This window comes from Belonocnema kinseyi, chromosome 6 (assembly GCF_010883055.1).
Source record: "Belonocnema kinseyi isolate 2016_QV_RU_SX_M_011 chromosome 6, B_treatae_v1, whole genome shotgun sequence".
Taxonomy (NCBI): domain Eukaryota; kingdom Metazoa; phylum Arthropoda; class Insecta; order Hymenoptera; family Cynipidae; genus Belonocnema; species Belonocnema kinseyi.
Genome location: NC_046662.1, coordinates 75571004 through 75593924, shown reverse-complemented (window position 1 = coordinate 75593924; position 22921 = coordinate 75571004). Strand labels below are relative to the sequence as shown.

Genomic DNA, 22921 nt, shown 5'->3' with positions numbered 1-22921 from the left:
GAAAGAGGGAGCTCTTCTTAATATTTTGACACCAAAATCATGTCGATACACTTTACCGACTGCGAGTAAAGCCACCCACGCTTTAACTTGACAGACTGTATTCAATTCGACTTAATTATTTGATTTTTAACTTTTGGTTTAGTTTTTTTTTCACATTCTTATGATAGTCACCAAGGTCTATAAAATTCCCTTGATTTGTTCTAAATGCACTCCAATTTTATTAAAATCAGTGGAATATTATGGATTTAAAAAAATTCAACTCATTAGAATTCTTCTAATCTTTTTTTAATTTTCTTGATTTTTTCCATTCTAGCTGAATTTTCTTGAAAGAACTTGAATTCATTCTTTTAAATTCACTCAAATTTTTCTGGCGGCAGTGGAATATGTTTGATTTTTTTTAAATTCACTTCAATTTTTATGAATTTTTTCAAATAATTTTTATTTCCTTGAAATTTCTCTGAACTCCCTCTAATTTTATTTTATTCGTTCTTTTTAATTTACCTATAATTATGATCAATTTGATTCAAACTCTTTTCAGTTCGGTTGAATTAAAAAGAATATTGGTCACATTATTAATATACATTAGTCACTTTTAGTTAATCTGTTATTCGCTTTCTGGGTTAGAAATTAGGCAATTTTTGTCACTTTTGGTTTGAATAAGTAATAGCCCTGAAAATAGAATACTCGGGAAACGAAAAACTGGAACCAAAAAATATTTATCAAAATTGTTACTAAATGGTGTCTTTTTCTACAGTATACCGAATTTTTAAAATTTATATTCCAAAATACTGTTTTTAAGAAAAAAGTATCAAATAAAAGTTACACGTGCGAAAAGATGTACTTTTTATACTACATAAATATTTAAAGAAATATCGAGGTCTCTTAATTGTAATGGGTCACTCCCTGGATACAATTTTATCTTATAAACAGTGTGAAAGAACTAAAAAGTTTTCTTTTATTTTTTTCCATATTCTAAAGATTGATTAGTATTAAAATTTTGTTTGGAAGTTCAATGAACCACTCCATTTAAATTTTTTAATTTAAGAAGCAAATACTTTGAAAAGTAATTAAGTTTTGAAACTACCTCGAACGAAAAAACTTTCGTTCGTGAATTCCTGTCACAGCTACAAGTGCCGCCAGAATTGGTTGGATGAACATCAAAGGAGTTTGCGAATCACGTTCGTGCGTTTTAAAAAGTGACGAATATTGATTCCTACCGATGAGAAAATACTGCTTGGTAGAATCTAAAAAGCATTTATTGTCAACTTGCTGGTTCTAAATTTTGTTGGACCAGGAAGTCGAGAAATGATCAGAAATTCGTTTAATTCTTAGTTTGTGTAGAAAAACTTATCCATTTTCGTTAAATATCACTGGGTATATGAAATACTACGTGGTCGAACAAGTTCATTTTGAAATGCTTTTTATAGTAACTACGATTTAAATAGGAGATTTTATAGTTGGAAGCACTTCTAATTATAAATTATTGAATTTTAAAACCTAATTGTAAAATCGTTTAATTTTATAGGCCTAAATTTAACAATTTAAGTCTGTAAGTCCCTGCATTTTTAATTGCTTAATCGGAACGTTCATAATTTGAGCCTTGTTAGGAAGTCCCTTTCACTTTAGTCAGAATTTAGAATTCAATAGTTTCAAATTGAAATACACCAAGTTGTTTCGTTTCATATTTAAATATATCAAATTTTTTAAAGATAAAAATCAAAGTTCTTTATATTTAAATATTTTTTCATTGATAACATTCAAAATTCAATAATTGTAGTCGAAACTTGATAAATTACATAGATAATTAAAAATTTTCGTAATTTAACTTAAATTCAATAATTTCCAATTAAAATACTTAGAATTGTACAATTTCCAATTAGAAGCTTCAATGGTTAGCTAGATTATTAAGATTAAAACAAGAATAAAGATTCTTAAAAGAAATGGTTTCCCCCATTTTTCTCGAAAATTATTTATTTTAGAAAAAGTGTGGGCTTATTGTCATTTCTTCTTTATGAATGAGATAATTTGAATCTCTCATTCTTGTACAATTTCAAATTGAAAGTCTTAATAGTGAAACATTTTTAGGATTTTCAGAATGTGAAGATTTTCGAACGTAAAATGTTTTACAAAAATTCCTGATATTATTTTTTTTTGTGATCTGCACAATATGCTTGAACTTTGAAAATGTTGTGAAATTGAAATAGTTTTAGTTTTTACAGCCCAAAATCTCATTTTTGGAAATATAAGAAAAAAAATTTAACTGCAATCAATTATTTTAGTTATTTGAGCTTTATAAAAATGAAATTTTGACCTGAAAACACTGAAACACTCAAAATCTTGCAAGATTTTTTTTAAATTGGGCACATTGTGTTGATTAAAAAATTGCTAAAATCTTTTGAAAAAATTAAATATACGTATTGAGTGGTAGGAAGCTTCTAAATGCTTAAAAAATGTTTAAGATAAATAATTATATTTTAAAAGTGTTACAAGATGTCGATTTTACATTATTATGAGTAGGGAAAATGAAAGTTTGATCGGGGAAAATTGGGGAATTATGAAAATGAATTTTCGCGGCCACCCTTATATAATATTGTTGTCAGTAATTTATTTTCCTTGTGTTTCTATCTGAATTTTTTTACAGTTAATTCCTCGTGACAATTATATTTTTAGCTAGACATTATATTATTTTGTTGAAAATTCAAAAATTCTATTAAAAAGTCATCCTTTCTGGATGAAAATTCGTTTTTTGAGTTGAAAATTGAGCTATTTTCGTAGAAAATAAATTTTTGTTAAAAATTATGTCTGGTATCGAAAATCCACCTGAAATCTTTCGTGATTAAAAATTGTTTTTTAAAAATTTGTTTTTTTGGCTAAATTCAACTATTTCTTGGGTAGAATTTTCGTATTTTGGGTTGAAATTTCAAATATTATTTTTTTCCGAAATTCAAATTTCTAAGTTGAAAATGAAACCATTTTGTTGAAAATTAAATTATTTGGTTGAAATTTTCACTCTTTAGTTAAAAAATTTACTATTTTGTTTAAAGTTCGTTTTTTGGTAGAGATATCCATTCTTACATTTTTCGTTGAGAATTGATATTTTTTGTAAAAATTCAACTATTTGGTTGAAATTTCATCTTTTATGTTTACAATATAACAATGTGCTTAAAATTTCTACTATTTGGTTGAAAATTTAATTGCTTTGGTCGAAAATCTAACTATTTTGTTAAAATTTCATCTTTTTGGAATGAAAATTCATCCTTTTTATTAGAAAAGTCATCTTTTTTGGCGTAAGTAAATAAACTTAAAAATTGTAATCTGAAATTTAGTTGTTTTATTCTGATTATAAAGATTCCATGTTTCGAATAGTCATGCTCATGGAAAAGTTGGGGAATTTTGAAAAGAATTCTTGTGAATTCAAGTGACTTTTTATTATTTTTAATATTATTATTCCATTATGCGAAATCCGTTTCGGAATATAAAGGAGGAGGTATACATTTTAGATCAATCTAAAATTCCCGCGTTGCTTATTTGAGCAATGCGTTCTTTTCGTAACAGCGCTCCCAGCCAGGTCACTGAGCAATCTCTTTAGCAATCATCCCTTTAAAAAAAGAATGACTTAAATTGACTTCAGAATTTTTTGAAGAATTCACTGACTTGATAAGAGCAGGGTTGTAGGGATAAGTAGGATGGTCCTTATTTATACTTGGTGGATTTTTTTCTAGGATTTCTTTAGTCTCACCCCCCTCTTCTGTTTAAATGATCAAAAAAACGATCTGCACCAAATTTAAGCGAAACCGGTTAATAATAACATGTAGCCCAAAAAACTCAAGTTTTCTCATGAAATTACAATTTCTACAATTATTAACAAAATCTCGTCAAATTTTTAACACATCCAGATTTATTTATTAGAAAGTACGTAATGACAATTAAAATTAAAATTTTTTAAAAAAATCAATAAGGCCGCCCAAATTTTTCTTTTAAACTAATTTTTTTCTTTCTTGGTTACAACTTTTCAGGTGTCAATTAAAATGCTACATGATTGTAAAAAACGTATTTCGTAATGTATGAAAGTCAAAATTTTGAAAAATTTAAAATGGCGCCTTACGAAATACTCAAAATATCGTATTTTCTATGCTTTTCATTAAAAGATCTTCAAATTTTGAAGAAAAATCAATTGTATTCTTACAAAGTGTATGCCAAAGAGCGAATTGCCGAAGCTGAATACACGGCCCAGTGTTGGTCCAATTCTGGCAGCCAAAGGTCGGCTAAAGTTATTGGGCCAATATCGGCATTTTATTCGGCCCAGTGTTGAGCCAGTGCTGGCAGCCTATATTGGCTATTTATATTTGCCGATCCTCCACCGATGCTTGGTCCAGTATCAGCACTTTATTGCGCCAAGGCTCACTTTTAGGGCGGGGAACCATCTTTCACAAGGATCAGCCAAAGTCTGGCTCAGTGACGGCACATTACTGGGCCAAGTGTCACTTTTACCACGGCAAACCATGTTTTATTTAAATCGGCCCAATGTTGAGCCAGTGCTGGCAGCCTATATTAGCTTCTTATATTTGCCGATCCTCCGCCGATGCTCGGCCGAGAAACGGCACTTTATTTCGCCAAGTCTCACTTTTAGCACCTAACAAACAAATCTTACACGAAAGATAAAAAAAAATTTTTTTGAAAAATTGTCGAAGTTCACGATGAAATTTTTTAAGTTGTCATTAAAAATTTTTAATGTTTATAAAAAATTACATTTCATGTTATTGCAAAAAGTTGTACAGTAGGCTACAACGGAAAAAAAACGAAATATTACGCGAGAGAAAAATTGTAATCGATTTAAATTATTTATTAAAAAATTATTTTATTGATATTCCTGTCAACAGTTCGTGTATTTTACATTTACACAATGTCGCATAATAATAAACAATTTAAAAAACAGAGCTTAAAATTTGCTTCTTTAACTTTTCTGAACTGCAGCTTATGCACGGAGAAAAATGGATGTTTAAATGTAGATATTCAAAGGGTAAGATTGTACCACCTAACATGCAGATATTCATTCGAAACATCTACTATCTTTTTGAGATGTTAGGGGTAAAAAGATTTGTATGTTAAACTGAAACACATTCAGATGTTGAAATCGCCCGAGCGCATGCGCGTTGCGCATTAAAATCTCTTAACTAAATTTGTCGGTTCTATATTTTCGATATTACAATTGCAGAATATTACAATTTTGGAACATTTCAAAAGAATAAAAATTAATGCTATCCTTAATTAAAATTGGATAACGGCTTCTGTCTGTATGCACAAGGGAAGTATAATCTTCAATTGCATTATATTGACATGAACACATTCAACAAAATGCTTATAAATTTAAAATCAAATTTGAGTTCTAATAACCTAAAATAGATAGAATCTTAACTGCACATTACATAGCATTCGTTTTTGACTTACTTATCGCGTTTTTATTTTTTATTTTGCATTGAAAATATTACACATAACCTCAACTTGCCTGCATGTATCATCTGATCGACATTTGTCACCCTTTATTGGTTTTTCGTGCATGCAAGAACATTAAAGTTTAATTTTGAATACACAAATAAGTTATCAATTAATTCCTTGAATTACTAGAAATAAGTAAACTCCTAAAATATTTACAGCCCTTATTTGACATAACCATAAATGTAATATCTCGGATATTTCAGTTAAACATTTTGGATGTTCCATAGTAACATCTCACGTTTTAATATCTACAAATGCTAACTTCAAACATCCAGATTGTTGTCCTATATAGTTAAACATAAAATATGTTAACCCTGAAAAGCTGGATGTTACGTTTGAACATCCATTTTTCTCCGTGTGAGGATGGCTTTTTCACAGAGTTTCAACTTGCCGGTTTAGCGCAGTGGTTAGCACTCCCGGCTGCTAGGCGATAGATTTAGGTATATAGATGTAGATTCGATACCCCGTAGCGTTAGAAATTTTATTTGTAATATAATGTTCAAAATGTAATATATGTATTCAATCTTAACAGGACCATTAATATTTATATTCAAAGTAATCGCAATCAATTAATATTTATTTTTTAAATACCTTTTTTGTCATATCCTTAGACCTTAGACTATAGCAGTATTGGTACCCAGTGTTGGGCCGACCATGGCAGCCAAGCCTTGGTTGCCATTAATGTTGGTTCAAATTTAGGGATTCGCAATTTTGTAAATTTTGAAAAAGAAAATTTCTCGTGTTGGTTCTGATGAAATATAAAAAAAAATAAACTGCATTTTAAATTTTACGGCACTTTTCCCCATGTTAATTGCATGAAAAACTGTCGAGTGCGTTGGGCCACATGTTAATATTAGCCGATTTCGCTCAAATTTGGCGGAGATAGTTTTTTTTTGACCATTCAAACAAAATAGGAGGGTGAGACGAAGAAGAGACCAAAATCGAAAAATAAAGACCATTCTAGTCTATAGTCTACAACTCTAAATAATTGTGCAAATCTCTTGGTTTGGCCATCTATATTCTATATCTGTAGGGATAGGCGGCTACCACCAGCTGGCTAGGGATGATACTGTTTCCGATTTATAATTTGACCTTGTATTTTTAGCTCCCGGGGAGGACGGAGGCAACGAGACGGCGAACCTCAGCAGCATAGAGGGTGTAGTTGAGGAGGTGGTGGTGCCAAGCTTGCGCATGCTACAGCAACGCAACGGTTCAGCTTCAGCAACACCGCCCGCTACATCCAACATGTTCCCTCAACAATACTGCCTAAGATGGAAGTACCACCACAGCAACCTGCAGACTATGTTTTCGCAGCTGCTCGAGAGGCAAGCCTATTGCGATGTCACGCTTGCTTGCGAGGGCAAGACACTCCGAGCACACAAGGTAATTGACCACCATCATAGACTTACTGCTTGTTTACTTGCTCACTTACTCACTTACTTGCACCTCTTCTACACGTCCTTGGATCTCATGCGAGATTCTCCTCCTTGGACCTTGAAAACTTGAAATTCCGACCGATTCCTTCTTGGAAACCACTGCGCGGCCGCCGCAGATCGCCGCAGACGTCACGCTTAACGACCTCTGCTGCAGACTTCTTCTTTTTTTCTCCCTTTCTCAATCCTTTCAATCTTTCACAAAATTTCTATTTCACTTTATAGCCCTCCTCTATAATTACTTTCAATCCTCTTTCCCCCTTTTTTTATTTATATCCCCTTTCATACCAATTTAAACATCTTTTTTTTCATTTTCTCATTTTTTCTCTCAAGGCTTTGTTGCTTGCAACTCAATCCAGAAGTGCATCCAGCAATTGCTTTTTTTCTGGTTGCAGATCTCGGACTGGTTTCACTATTGACACTTTTTTCGGGGATGCAATCACTTTGAAAAATATCACGCTAATGCAACTATTGTTTTTTTTTTATTTTGCCTTTAAACTTATTTTAAAACTTTTTCGCTAAATTAGCTCGAACAACATTTCGGCCATCACAAAAATTGAAATTTCAGAAGATTTTGAAGATTTGAAAGACTTCGAGGGGCTTTAAAAGATTTTAATCGATTTCATGAATTCAAAAGGATCTTATTGGTTAAGAAAAAAGTCTTTAAATTCGTAAGTTCAAAGAAAGTCAAACATAAGCTCAAAAAAGGTCATTTATGTTATCAAATTTCACGAAAAGACTTCATACGGTATTGTGCAATTCTGTTAAACAATTTGACTTTCTTTGAGTTTATGTTTTTAAAGATTCTTTTTTGAATTTAATAAACAGAGGCATTCAGACATTGACCTTGATGACGTTCTCTAAAGATCGTTTCTCAGCCAAATATGCAGATTTTATAGGGGTTCAAGGATTTTAGAGCAGTTAAAAAGAAACTCTGAGGAATTTCATGAGAGTTCAAAAAATTTGATAGAATCATACAAAATTTCAAGATATTAATAAATTTCTGAGAATTTTCAAATGGTTTCGTAAGATTTTAAAATATTTCATATGGTTTCGAAAGAAATAAAAAAAGATTTCGTAAGGTCATAAGGGACGTCTATTAAGTACGTAAGGATTATTTTTGAAATTTTAAGACCCCTTCTTACGCAGATTGTATATTTTTTGAAGAATTTCAGGAAATTTGAATGGGTTTTCGAAAATATAAAGGTATGTGATCAGCTCTCAAAGGATTTTAAAAGATTTAAAAGGATTCAAAGTATATCCTCGGTTTTCAGAGGATTTCAAAAGACTTCGGAATTTTAAAGCATTTCTTATTCAAGAGATTTCGGTGAATGTTAATGTCGTTTACTAGATCAGGGAACTTCAAGAGATTCCCACGGATTTTAAACATTTTAATGAATTTTAAAGACATTTCAAGGGATATCAAAGAATTGTGAGAGATTTCTACAGGAATTCCCATATGCTTATAAAATGTTAATGTATTTATCAAATTTTCAAAAGAATAAAGGATTGCACAAGATTTCAAGAATGATTAATTTCTCGACGATATACTATGTAATATGGGGAAAAACAGAACCAAATAACATGAGAATGACATCTTATCTTAACATGTTTAAAGAGAAAAACAAACACATGTTTCCGTTGAAATCACTTCATCCTAAAGTTGCGAACGCCAAGAATGTTTTTCCTGTTGTTGTTCTTGTTATGTCTTACAACTATATGTTTTGATACATAAAATCTTTGTCAGAGCCGTTTAAAAAAAATTAATATTCATCTTGAAATATCGAAATACTCAGTTATTGTCGATAGCTAAACGAGAGATGAAAAAAAAAATTGGTCAAAATTGTTTTATACCAGATAGAAAATAAGAAAAGATAATTAATGAATATGATTATTCGAGTTGTCTGAAGATATATATATTTTTTTAATGGTATCAGCTTATGATAAAAAATATGTGTGTGAGTATATTCCTAGCTTTTCTTCCTAAAATAACTCTATCGGGAACAAGAAATGAGAAAAAAGAATGTTATTTTCAACTACTTTTTTATAACTATTTTCTTAGATTGCTCACAAATGAAACTATTTGTTCACTTTGCCTTTAAACATAGTTTCAAACTGCTTCGCTAGTGATTTGAAAGGATTTTATAGAGTATCAAAGGTTTTAGATTATTTAAAAAAAATCCGAAGAATTTCATGAGATTTCAAAAAATTTCGTAGTATTATAAAAAATGTCAAGAGATTAAAAAATTTAAATGGAATTTAAAATTACCTTATTAAGAGTTCAGAATATCAAATTAAATTAAAGGATTCCATAAAATTATCAGAAGTTTCTATAGATTTCAAGGGGTTTGCAAAAATTCTAGAGTTTCAATTATTGATTTCAGAGGATTTAACCAAATTTAAGGGGGTTTGATATATTTCAGTAGATTTTAAGGGATTTTAATATATTTCAGTAAATTTCAAGGGATTTTTTTCTAACGATGTTATTTCTTTTATGCCCCGAATCGTAGCCCGGGTGAAACATTTCAAAAACACCCCTAAAATTACCCTCATTACATGTACACCTCAAATGTTGAAAATGACAAGTAAGAATTTCGATACTTGCCAATTAAAAATCGTCAAAAATGAGTTGAGAAAAAAGGAATTCGGTCAGTTGTTTCCTAATTACGTTCGTATGAACTTCAGGAACTTCAGGCATATCCTGTATTTAATATTTAAATAATTAGATGATATTATTTTGCTAACTGTTTTTCAAAATGTATGCTACTTCCAACACTATGTTCAATTTCTCAAATGAATTCGAGGCCTTATGTGCGGTTATTTGATACTTAAGGGCATGTGATACTTCGTCGTGTGGTCAATCAGGTACAGTTCCCCAGGCTTTTATTCTACAAAAATGAAGATTTTTAAAAACTGAATTCGGAGATGCTATAAAATATCATAACGGACGTCCCCGGACTCTTTTTTGAGGGATAATAACAAAAAAATGTATTGTGCTAAATAAAAATTTTATGCATTATTTTGAAGTTACGTCGTTTTTCATCTCTGCCTTTCCGATAATTTGAAAATTATTGATGAAATAAACTTTTTTCATTGCCTGCAAACAAGGTTAGTTCCGGGAGATTAGTTACTATGTTTATTTGTAAGTCCAAAGTTTTCGGCTAAAAATATTGTGTAGTTTGGAAGTAACGCTCGGGTGAATTGTAACCCACATAACCTCGAAATATACACGCACGTTGTTAACAATATCAAAAAATTTTTGATGAAAAAACACACAAAAATTTTGTGCGGGGACGTCCGTTAGCATGTTCGCTATCATTTCCCAGATTTTTACGACAAAATATTTCTTATCCTAGGAAAAAATCCGGGGGAATCTAACACTGAAAAAATCGATACTAATTCCTAAGCGCTATGCAAATGAATCACATTTTGCTAAATTAAAACTTTTTTGAATTAACCTACAAAAGAAGTGTGTGGGGACGTCCGTTAGCATGTGCGCTATCATTTCCCAAATTTTTAAGACAAAATATTTATTATTCTAGAAAAAAGCCGGGGGAACCTTCTAGAAAAGGACGTACATGTTCAACAATGCTTCTACATTTTTTTAAACAAATAAACAATTTGAAAAAATCAGTTCTCTGAAAACGGGTTGAGTCCCCTAAAAAAATTATTTTGATCGAGAGGTTACTATGTGGGTTTTAGGGAAAATTAATTTTTGGACATATGAAATCACTGATAAATCGAGATCGAATGGATTCAAGTATTCAGAAAATTCCAGTCCTTGAACTGTTTTAGGTACTCGATCTTGTTTGTCGGAGCAACTGCAAGTGGTAGGATTTTGAATTTTGCATCAAAATATCTTCCGTGTTGTATTCTTTTAATTAAACAGAAACGAGAACTAATGAAAACAATTAATTTACCTAACGAGAAGCTTTTCGCGTTTGACAATGTTCGCTCTTTTGAAAAATAAAGAACTACACTCCCATTCCAAAAGCTCTCCACTTAAAAAATAGCAAAAGCTTATTTCGATTTTGGCAGAAGAATTATAACATCCCTATTTCCCCTATTTTTAATTAAAATAATTTTTTAATTTGTTTAATTTCTTCGAAGCATCCAAATTTGGAATCTGTTTAGCAAGGCACATTTACATTTAAACACTTCCGAATTGGAAACTCTCCAAGTTTGACATCGCAAAAAAAAACTATTTCAATTTGTAAACCTACCGACTCAAAAGTTACGAAATTCTACAATAGGAATTTGATAATGATATATCCTCAGCTGTCGTAAAATTTTGATGTTATTGAAGTTTGCTAAATTTCAGGATTGAAATCTGGAGAGATCGTTTTCAAAAAGTTAATACTTTTTCCTGTTCAAACCGAAACCTTAATTTTAATTTCTCTTTCAAAACCGCCTAACAAATTTCATTCCCGATTTTCTTTTAAAACAGTTCAGGGTTAATTAAAATCCAGTTCGATCTTATTGGTCCAGAACCGCTTCCTCTATCTGTCTCGAAATGTACATCTTTCTCGCTTCCTCCCAACTTTTTCGCGGTTTCTTCTCGACGAGTAGAATTTCTGCAGTTTCTCTTATTGTGTTGGTCCTTGGCCGTCCCACCACGCGGCTCTGAACCGGGAACATAAAACTTGACAAACGATCAATTTTCTGTTCTTTGTTTCTTACCACGAAGGAACTTCGGCATTTCACCTCTCTCTTCCTCTTTTACATCAAACTCTAGTTTTTATCCTACTACCTTCTCTCTTTCTCTCTCTCTCTCTCTCTCCCTCTTTCTGTAGCCTATGCGTCGAAACGAGCCGCGCAGAGGAGAGGCACTCTATCAAAGTAGAGTACATTTGGCTTGGTTTATTTTTTACTTTGGGAGGGGTCCAAATTGTAAAATCAATACTTCCTCCTAAATTTAGAATGCCTCGTTCAAACACTGAATTTTCGCTCCTGCCTCCAACGTGTTAGGTTCAAATATTGATGGTTTATTGCTCTCGCCAATGTCCATCATGTAACGAGTGATGCTGTTTGTCTTCAAATGTAGAGATTTTTGTCCAAGCTTCCCTCGGAACAATCGCTGTAGTCAAAGAAATTCAGCTCATGTCTCGAAATCTAAAATCTAATTAATCGGGGTGGGGGGTCAGCAATAATATCGCGATCAATCACATTGAGCGTTAAGGGAGAGGGTCCTTAAGCCGACCATGTGATGTTGTTAAATATAATTTTTTTTAATATTATATGAAACACAGTTTTCAACTAATTAATTTTCTTACGTAACAAATAAAATAAAATTGATAATCAGTGCAAAATATTCATATAAAAAATAGATTAGATTAATAATTAACAATTTACAATCAATTCAGCTCATTTAGAGGCATATATATACCAATGATAAAAATTTTATCCTACACTTGAATTTAATCAAATACAGAATAAGTTTACGCTTTACTTGAAACATATTAAAAAGTAATCTATCCTTTTTTAGTTGGCTACGATTTTGTTGTTAAATTGATGAAAATTGGTATATATCTTTAGGTCAAATATATTTAGACACAAACTTTATTTAAAAATTTTAACAATGTGTCGGTGGATAAAAAATGAAGTAAATTAGAAAAAACGGATTGTATGAATTTAAAAAAAAATAGCGATTTCAAAGGAAAAAATGCAAAAGTTTTTGAGTCTACTGAATTATATTCTTCTTTATTTTTTTATGTCATCAAATTGTATTATTGAAAAAATAGATAAATGTCATATTTTCACAAAAATATCAAAAACAACGAGAGACATAGTACGAGAGACATAGTCTCTTTAAAATCCTCTAAAACATTAAGGCTTCTTCGAAATGCCTCAAAATTCTTTGATATTTCGTGAAATCTTTTGAAATTCGTGAAACCGCTTGAAATCTTCAAAATGTCATAAAAATCCCTCTTAATCGTTTAAAATTCATCGAAATTTCGTAAAATCTCTAAAAAGCGATTAAAATCCTTGGGGACTTTTCCGAATCTCTTGAAACCACTTGAAATATTTTAAAAGGGATTCAAACGTCTCGAAATACCTTCAAATTCTTGATATTATTTGGAAATTCTTTGAAATTCAGTTAAATCTGTTGAAATATTGCGAAATCCTCTAAAATCCGTGGATATAGTTCAGAATGTTTGATCATTTGTTATCATAATAACTTAATTTTTTTCTCAATAATAGCACTAAAGTTAATAAAATTCTGCGTCTGATAAGCCCATGTTGAAGGCCAAATGTCAATTTAATAAAAAGATATTGCAAAAATACTTCAAATTTCGATGTATTTCTTAGATATTTTTTTTAGATCACTGTCTACAGTCGAACTTGGCACCAAATTTGACCGTAGGGCAGAATTTAGGGACCAAATTTAATAAATATCTTAATGTGACGGATATTTTTTTATAATATTGACATTTTTCTCTCAAATTGAACATTACTTATATTTAAGTTCAAATTTTGAGCAGGATTTTTGTTAAACTTGACCTGGAAATATTTCAAAAGATGAACTGGAAAACCTTGAGTTGTCTTGGAATTTAAAAATCTGATTTTTGTAACAATCAAAATTCAGAATTTGGTATCTAATATAACTTTTTTTTCAAGTCATGAGTGTAATAGAAAAAATGTAGGCACAGTGTGTTCTACTTTTACGCTAACCAAAATATTCAAACTCGAAAGATAGATTTGTTAAAATTTAATTCATATTTAAGAAGACACAACATGCAGGCATTCCTTTTTTTCTAATCCAAGCAATTTTATTTTTTAATTTTCTAGTTAAAATATATAATTTTCACATTTTTCAAATAAAGAATTCGAATAAGAAATGTTCTCGTGTTATTCGAAAATTTACAAAGGAGGTATAACTTTTAAAAAGTTCTACTCGAAGTCTGCTAATAAAAGACGTTTCAAATTCAGGTAACGCAAGCTTAAGAAGGATCTAAATTAGAAACTGTTTTCATTTCAAAATAAATCATGTCAAACAAGTTTGGAATTTGAAAAAGAAATATTTGAAAGCATTCGAGTCCTTTCAGTTTGCATAATTAAGAGACGGTCTTCTCCGAATTTCAAAGCCATAGAATAGCCTCAGATTATTTGAAAAACATTACATTTTTTCAAACTTTTAAGTGAAGGCTTTTATTTTCCAAGAAAATTGTAGATTTAGAATGTACAGATTAAATTTTAAAAAAATTATTTTGTAGGTATAATAATTCAAAATTGAAAACTTTAATTGAAAACAAAAGATTATTTTTATTTTGGCAAACAACAAAGTTCAAAATACATACTCAAATTGGCGAGAATGCAGGTCATTCTAATTTTGTTAAGAGCATAGATATTAAAATAATAAGTATATTTTTAATTCATGTTATTTTTTTTTAATATGGACTCTTAGGTCTGCTGTTACAAAATTCGGGGGGAGAAACTTTTTTAGAGAGGAGTTCTAGTTTGGGAAGGGAAGGGTAAAAAGGGAACAAGCTGACAGCTGTTTCTCCGCTCAGTGGCACCTGTATCCAGGTGTTTTACCACTCAGGGATTCTCCTTGTTAAAAATTTTTAATTCTGCTTTTTAATGTACCGCCATTAGCTTTTGCATTTGGTTACTCTTTTGCATATTTCTCTTTTCTTCGAATAACCTTTGGCGAGAAAAAAAAACCCTGGAAACTTCCAGTGCGCTTCAAAAGAACTAACCAGGAAAGTCTCTATAACCACTATTATATGACGACTTTCGAAGTATTTTTAAGTATTACACTTATTTTTCAGAATTCCTTTTTTCACTTTTCTCACATACAGTCTTATCTGCCTGTGACTCATTGACGTAAAAAGATGAGAATTGAATCAACAAAAGAATAACCGGATTTATTTCCGTGCCATTTTTATTGGAAGTTTTTCTTAATCTATTTGGTAAGAGATTCAATCTTCACTTCAAAAAAGAAAAAATACAAAATTTTTCAATCATTTACGCTATAAATTCTCCAGTCAAACGAATAAAAAAGAATTATGTTCGAGAATTCGAAAAAAAAGAATTTTCATGAATGAGAAACAATGAGATAAATTTGGCAACGTAAATTGTCGTGCGTTGCGTAAATAGATGTAATAATTTATTTTATCATGATCAGTCAACGTCAGAATGGAAAAAATTTTCGCACGCGATTCTTTTATCTCTCGAAAACATGCATTTCGAGTTTATGGGTCGAATGTACAGGAGCGAGAAAAAATACAAATTATCGTTTGGACTATGCAACTCTGTTTTTCCAATGACTAATGTATTATTAATCTTACTTTGAACTTTTAGCACCCGATAACGTATTACTGATTTTCATTTGTTCAAAGTATAAAAATAGTTAAATAATTCTTTTCTGTAAGAATCGACGCCACCTTTTTAAAATCCCAAGTACTGTATTGGTAATTGGAATTGCCAGGGAATTTTTATATACCTAGATAAACCTGAAAATGTATGTTAATTTTTTCAAGAGAGTGCTTAATTTTTATTTGAATTGCAATATAAAATTGAATAACAATGATTCATCATTTACAAAAGTATTATATCACTTTTTGGTATATTATATCCCATTTGTAAAAGCTTTATACCAGTTTATTTAACTACGTTGCTGAAAATTCATTTCTTTTTTGGTTTGACATTAAAAATTAAAATTCCCATATTCTATTTCTGGTTGAAAATGGATAGTTTTTAGTTAAAAATTCAACATAAATTTTTTCTCTCTTGCCTAAAAAATCTTTTTTAGTTGAAAATTCCACCCGACAACTAATGCATTTTTCGTTCAGAGGGAATCTTTTTTTATTGGAATGAAAATTTAATTAATTGATTAAAAGTTAAACTCTCATTCAAAATTCATCTCTTTGATTGAGAAATGAGCCGTTTTATTGAAAAATTGTGTTTTCTTTGGCTGAATAATGAATAATGGTTTTGCTGAAATTTTAATTATTCCAGTTGAAACTATTTTGTTCAAAATTTGTTTCTTCTTTTTGATTAGAATGATTTTTTTAAGCTGTTGCTGAAACTTACAGCTAAATATTCCATCATTTTAGTTCAAAATTCATTCATTTGTTTGAGTATGAAGTTTTCTAACGAAGAAGTTAATTAATTTATTTTATATAAGAATATCTTGTGATATAATTTGTCAGAACTTTCTAAATTAAACGTATTAATTGAATCCCTGGACACTGATAAAACATTTATAATAAGCTCACTAAACTGTATACATATTTCGAGTCAATTGTTAAAAAAATACGAAATATTAGAATGGCTACATACTATGAAAAATTATGCATGAAAAAAAACTTGAGATACCTGCAAAAACCTGGAATTGTCAGAGAATTTTTTGTAGGATTTAAGTAGACACTCTTTTAAATGATGACCTTTTATTTTGCAATAGTTTTTACTTATTCTTTATTACAATTCTTTAAAAACAAACTATGAATTGAAAAAAGTCTATCTCCTTGAAAAATAGAGAGGAAATTATTTATAGATAGAATTTTTGATTAATCGCAGCTAGTCATCGTCTGTTCTCTGATTAGTTTGCTCAATAGATAATTTCCAAGAATTTTTCGTTTTCTTGTGATAACTCGTACACCTGTATGATATGAAATCAGCCGGAATGTCCAATTTCTTTCAAAATCATCACTTGTTATTAAATATAAAGTAGAACAAGTTTTAATCTATTTGTTCTAATAACATAAACATTCCTGTTTTAACAAAACCAAAAAATTGACGAGACCTTACGGAGAGTTGAAAAGTAAACCGGATTTTCCTCATTGGTGACGATGATCTCATAAAGTTCATTCTCTGGCAGAAAGTCTATTTTGCAGATTACTCCATCTTATTCATATATTTTTAAATATTTAAAAAAAATCGTTTTAGGAAAAAACGATGAATATTATTAAATTGAGCGGTTTTGAAGAAATATAATAAATGCAGATTATTATTAGTAATTGTGGAAGAAAGTTCTGGTATGATAACACCAAAAATGAAATACATACGTATGATTAAAATAATATCCAAGTGGTTTCATAAGATGGTAGATATTGAAGGAATTTAAAATTTCTTCGACTGATAAAACAACGTTGATTATCTCCCGGTAATTCAATAATAACGCTGAAGTCAAAACGCTTTCGAAATAACTAAAATGCTCTACAGTTCGCCATCATTATATTCAGTGTAGCGTGTAAAAAATATTCCATGCGACCGTTATCCGAGAGGTCGGTCTCGAAATGGGGCTGCCCAACGGTCCAATAAATTTTCGAGTAAAATTTTTAAATAAAAAAAAAGTTGCACCGATTTTCCATCTCGAAAAATCATAGACTAGAGTAATTTCATAAAAAAATAATTCCTGAGGGGTTTCCACTACTGGATGAAATTTCAATGAAATCAAATCCGGATTATAAAAAATCTGAAAATCTATTGACGGAGGTCGATAAAAAAGTTTTGAAAGGATCCATTATATTTTTAGTTCTTTGAAGGGCATGCGATAAAAAGAGAAAAAAACCAATTCGTCCAAACGTATTCACCTTGAAATATAATTCGTACGGTCTAAAAGAGCGATAAACAAGCTTGGGAAGTTAAAAAGGAGCGATTGTCAAGGGGCAAGAAACGGCATGACTTTATCGCCGAGACAAGTAGACGGTTAACATTTCGCCGAATTAAAAAATTCCTTTTTATCCAAACAGTCTCGAATTTAAATCGTTTCATATTAAATCCAAGGGGTACCCGTGCATCTCCTTTTCTTACAGTTTCCCCCTTTTTCCCTTTAATTTGGAAAATTACCCAAAATCGCGACTTCTAACCCAACTTTTCATCCTTTCCCAATTTTTTCTAAAGTTTGGATTCATTTTTTCGGAATTATAAACAAAATTCAATACATTAGAAGACAAGATACTTTGAAGGAAATTCTCTTTTTGATGATTACAATTTCAAATATTTTGTAACCGATTTATTTTTTATTTTAGTAAGCTTTGATGGAAATCTTCAACAGCGAAAAAATCCCTAACAATTAAATCAAAATCCAAACACGAATGATAAATCGGTTATATATTGCAAATCAAAAACCTATTTTTATTACAGGGATAGAAGGTTATTTTTCACGAAAAAAGGGAAATACATTCTTTAAAATGAAGTTATTGCTTATACTATATTAAATTCAATTTTAAACGCTTCAAGTTGAATTCTCAACCAAAATGATGAAATTTCAACCCAAAAAGCTGAATTATCAGCAAAAAAGTAATTTTGTGTGTTTTAACAAAAAAAATGATAATATGTTTAAATTTTTAACCAACTAAATAGTTTTCAACTAGAATAATTAATTTTCTATACGAACTTTCAATTCACATTGTGAATCTTAAAAAAAAACGAATTTCCAAGTAAAAAAATTATTTTTAACAAAGTAGTTGCATTTTTAACCAAAAATAGATCAAAATTCTACCAAAAGAGATGGTTTCTTAGACCAAAAAAGAAAACTTTTCTTAAAAGTTAGTTTTATACAATAATAGTTAAATTGTTAACCTATAAAATGGAATTTTCAACAGAACAGTTGAACTTTCATTTAAAAAATATACGTGTTCATGAAGTACTTAATTTTTCTACCAGATTGTTAAATTTTAAAGCAAAAAGACGATTTAAAAAAAGTTGAATTCTCAAACCCATAATATTAATTTTGAAGAAAAAATTTTATTTTTAACTAAATACAAAATAGTTGAATTCTCAGCCCAAAAGAACGAATTTTCAAGAAAATACAAAAAACTCTTGTGTATTTCAAGAGCCAAGAAACGTAAACATTTGCGAATTTCAAGGTTAGAGCCCCCCGCCCCCACCTCTACGGGAGTCGTCGGATGTTTTTTATCAGGCGACGTTTATTGGCTGCCCCGGTCTTGTATCAATACGCGGGCTGTAAGCATGTGTACGCATTTGCGCATCATGCATGTCAGTGTTTTCAAGTGTTTTTCAAATCTGTTTGTCGACTGCGATTTTTCAAGTCAAGAGAGGAATCTTCTACAAAACAGTTGCATTTCAACCAAAAAGTATGAATTTGTAACAAAGTTGTTGATTTTCCAACAAAATAATTACATTTTTATCCCGAAAAGATGAATTTTCATCGAAAAATATAATAGTTAACATTTTAACCATTTTTTTTTATTTCAAATCAAAAATAGTTAAATTCATTCGAAAAAAAGATTCATTTTTAACAGCATTGTTGTTCAACTAAAAATGAACTTCCAACCAAAAATAATTGGATTGTCTGATTGGGTTCTAACCATTCATTTCGCATTTAAGTGGAAAAGATGGAGAGAAAAACTGATAAAAATACATTTTTTCAAAGTCAAACAGGAACATTTTTCAATTCTACTGTTTGCCTAATTTTCAATATTTGATCTGTTTGAATCTTTTTCTGGTGTATTTTAATTAATAGAAAGTGCCGAAGTATTCACCAACTTTTTTAAAGCGCATATAACATAAAAAGTTTGCAATTAAAAATGAAATCCCCTTTTAATCCCTCTTCCCGAAAAATTCAAAACTTTTTACCTAAAATTGAACTGCTGAACCGCTTTGATCCCTATAATTGCAAATTTATAAAAAGTGAATACTTTTAGATATACACATTCAAGATTTACAATTAATTTAAATTTGAAACATTCTAAATTGAATAGTTTTAAATTCAAAACCTCGTATGGAAAGAAGTTGAAATTGAGAAGCGAGAGGGGTAACGGTGGTCGAATTAAAAAATTCATTTCGAACGCAACGGTATAAGCACGAAAGAAAGCACGATCGATATTTTCGAGCGAGAATTAAGCATGTGTACCAATTTTTTCCGGCGTCCCTACTTTCTATTTGCGAGGGCACGAATTCGAACCCGTGGTTTCTGTTTCGTACTGACAATGAGTCACACTCGACGCTAAAACACCCAGGACACACACATACGAAAGTTTTATAGAATATACAATGGCACACCGGTCCCTTTCCCCCTTTCCAGTTCCTGTTTCCCCTCTATCTCTTCGGTCCCTTCTTCTTTTTTTTACTTTTTTTCTCAGTCTATCTCTCTCTTTTTCCTTTTTTCTCTTTTTTCTCATCAACCTATCTGCTGGCGAAGCCCAAAGCACGGTTAGAAATTCGAAAATTTTTACGTTCCTTTTTTTATCATCTTGGCCTTCACGCTCCGCCGCTTTCTCAGAATTTTTTTAACGCACAGTCATGGCCTACTGTTACGGCATTATCAAAGGGAAAAACGACCGGTATTCACTATTCAGTTCCCATTCTCACATTTTTTACATTTTTGTTACAAGAATCCTGCTCAAAATGTTACAAGTGAATTGTAACAAGCCGATCGTGGAGACCTCTTGCTGAGAATTATTTGATTTCTTCTGTTTCTTTATTTTATCCGACAAAGTAAAACTCAAAACGGGTTCCTTTATCGACTTCATGTTGTTACATTTTGTTTCTTCGATTAAGATACACAGTATATAAAGATATGGAACGTGCAAAATCTCTCAAAATTATTACTTTTTTTTATCATGGATACTTGAGTTTAATTCCGAAAAGCTCGATTGGTGACCGAAACCCGGACGCGATAGAAACCATATTTCATCGCTCGTTTATTTATATTGCATTGTACTTTATATTTTATGCATTTTGTCTTCTGTGTTTGCTTTGTTAATTTACATATTTTTCCATTTTCCTTTTTCATCTTCAACCTAGATCAGCCCATCTGATACACCCCGTAATTCCCTTGAGCAAGATTTCAATTCTTTTTTTGTTTTCTGCGTACAAAAATTTACGATTCTAATGCGAATGTATCATCTTCCCAATTTTTGGGACCTTAATTGTAAAATTTTTAATACAGGGTATCTACCTTGCTTAAAAAGCCTGGAACAGCTAGAATGGTTAGGACATTTTTATATTATATTATTTTTATTTATATTATTTGGCAGATCTCATCCGAGTAAAACCGCCCAAGTGCTGCTTAATTTCGGTGATGGAACGCGAAACCGTAAATAATACTTAAAATTAAGCAGGTTCTACACTTGAAGTAGCAAAATCTTTGAATATGTTTTTTTTTCTTAATGAAATTAGACGATGCTTATTTTTCCGATTGGCAAACAAAAAAAAATGTCTACGAAGTTATACATATTTAGAGAAAAAAAAATAACCCGGCCTCAACTTGGCAGATTTTTTTAAATTTATTTATTTTTAAATATTCTGTGACGTCAAGTGTAGAATCTTCCTAGTTTGAAATGGATTCGTTCAATATAAAATTGAATAACAATAATTCTTCATTTTTGCCAATGTAGCCTTATAATACTGTATTTAACTATTTTGTTGAAAATTCGTCTTTTTAGTAGAAATTAATTTTCTTGTATGAAAATAAATCTTTTCGTTTGAAAATTCAATTATTTCTAGTTAAAGATGCAGCATTTTAGTTAAAAATGTATCTTTTTAGTTTAAAATTAAACTATTTTAATAGAATATTCCATAATTTTATTCAAAAATTTATCTCTTTAGTTGAACGTTAATCCTTTTAACTGAAAATTTAACTATTTAATTTTTAGTTGACAATTTATCATTTGTAGTTTGCAATAAATCTTTTTTAATTGAAAATTCATGTACAGTGAAACTCTTCTATACCACCGATTTTGGGGTTGACGGTGGGTGCGAAATAACTCATTATAGCCCGTTCTGCTTTTGTTTTTTTCACGTCTGAGTGCTCGCCTGAGTGACAGCTGCGGATCCCGCGCAGCTCCTGCCACAACTACACACAACTACATGTCTAGTTGAAAAATTGTATTTTTGGTTAGAAAATTAATCTTCTTGTTTGAAAATTTATCATTTTGGTTGAAAATAAAATTGGTTGGTTGAAATTCAAACTATTTCGGTAAAAATTCATCTTTTTGAATAAAAATTGTTTTTTTTTTTTTTTTTTGGTGGAAAATTAATTTTTTTAACTGAGAGTTCAACTATTCCGTTTTTGGTTGGAATTTTATCTTTTTTAGTTTTTGGTGCATTTCGTGGAAAATCTTTTTTTTTAATCGCCTTTTTCTAAGAAAATTAATCTTTTGTGGTTGAAAAGTCGACTAATTTTCTATAAGAATTGATCTTTCTTGTTGAAAATTCAGTATTTGTACTTGAAAAGTTAAGAATTTGAAACGGTTTAAATTTATAAAAAAATTTCTGAATTATTATATAAACTCATGAACCATAGAGATAAAATCCAAGAAATAGTTTATGTTTTTCGTATTATTCAATTTACATTTTGTACCGGAATTTAATTAATTTATAATTTAAAAACTATTCCAGTCCTTTAAAATGTCATTAACTTGGCTATAACATTTTCCAATTTTGTTTAGTTCGAAAATTTCTTTTTGATTGTGATAGATATTTTCATTCTCTTTCGAAACCCGCAGGATAACACTTTAAAAGTTCGAAAACATTTTTCAAGAACTTTTTGACACATTGCGTTCCTATCTTCAAAAGTTCAAATACTCATAATTTCGGAAAATAAAGTTTGATCAAATCGATGAAATACGTGTCAACTTAAATCATTTGAAAATCGTGCAACTACGAATTTTTATTTTAAAATTGTGAAATTAAAAAAAATTGAATGTTTAGTTAAATTTTGAGGGTTTGTTTTAAAATTCTTCAATTGTAAGCAGTAAAACTGGCTTCGTGGATTCATTTTTTGACCGGAACTCTGATAAATTCTTATCTTAAAAAGTATGTCTAATCACTTTAAATGTTTCTTAATATTGGGTACATGAAATTGTAATTTTTCTTATCTTTAAAACTTCTACGGTTCCAATTTAAAATAGTCGAATTTTAAAGTTTAAAATGATTTAGATCTTAAACATTGAACTTCAAAACATTAGTATTTAGGTCTTAATTTTTAATTGCTCAATAATCTAAAGTTTTGCAAATTAAAGCTTTTAGAACTACTTTCTGGAATTATCACAATTTGAGGGCATTTAAATTAAATTCTT

General features: G+C 30.2%; 1 protein-coding gene across 4 annotated transcripts in view; it reads left to right on the top strand.

Moving 5' to 3' along the window:
• The window catches only part of LOC117174052 (broad-complex core protein isoforms 1/2/3/4/5), a 223391-nt gene that overhangs the window by 180091 nt on the left and 20379 nt on the right, over window positions 1-22921 (top strand). For all 4 annotated transcript variants that reach the window (XM_033362705.1, XM_033362704.1, XM_033362703.1 and 1 more), the window contains exon 4: window positions 6602-6879. In XM_033362705.1, coding sequence (XP_033218596.1) covers window positions 6602-6879 — 278 coding nt within the window. The remainder of the gene's footprint in view (window positions 1-6601; window positions 6880-22921) is intronic.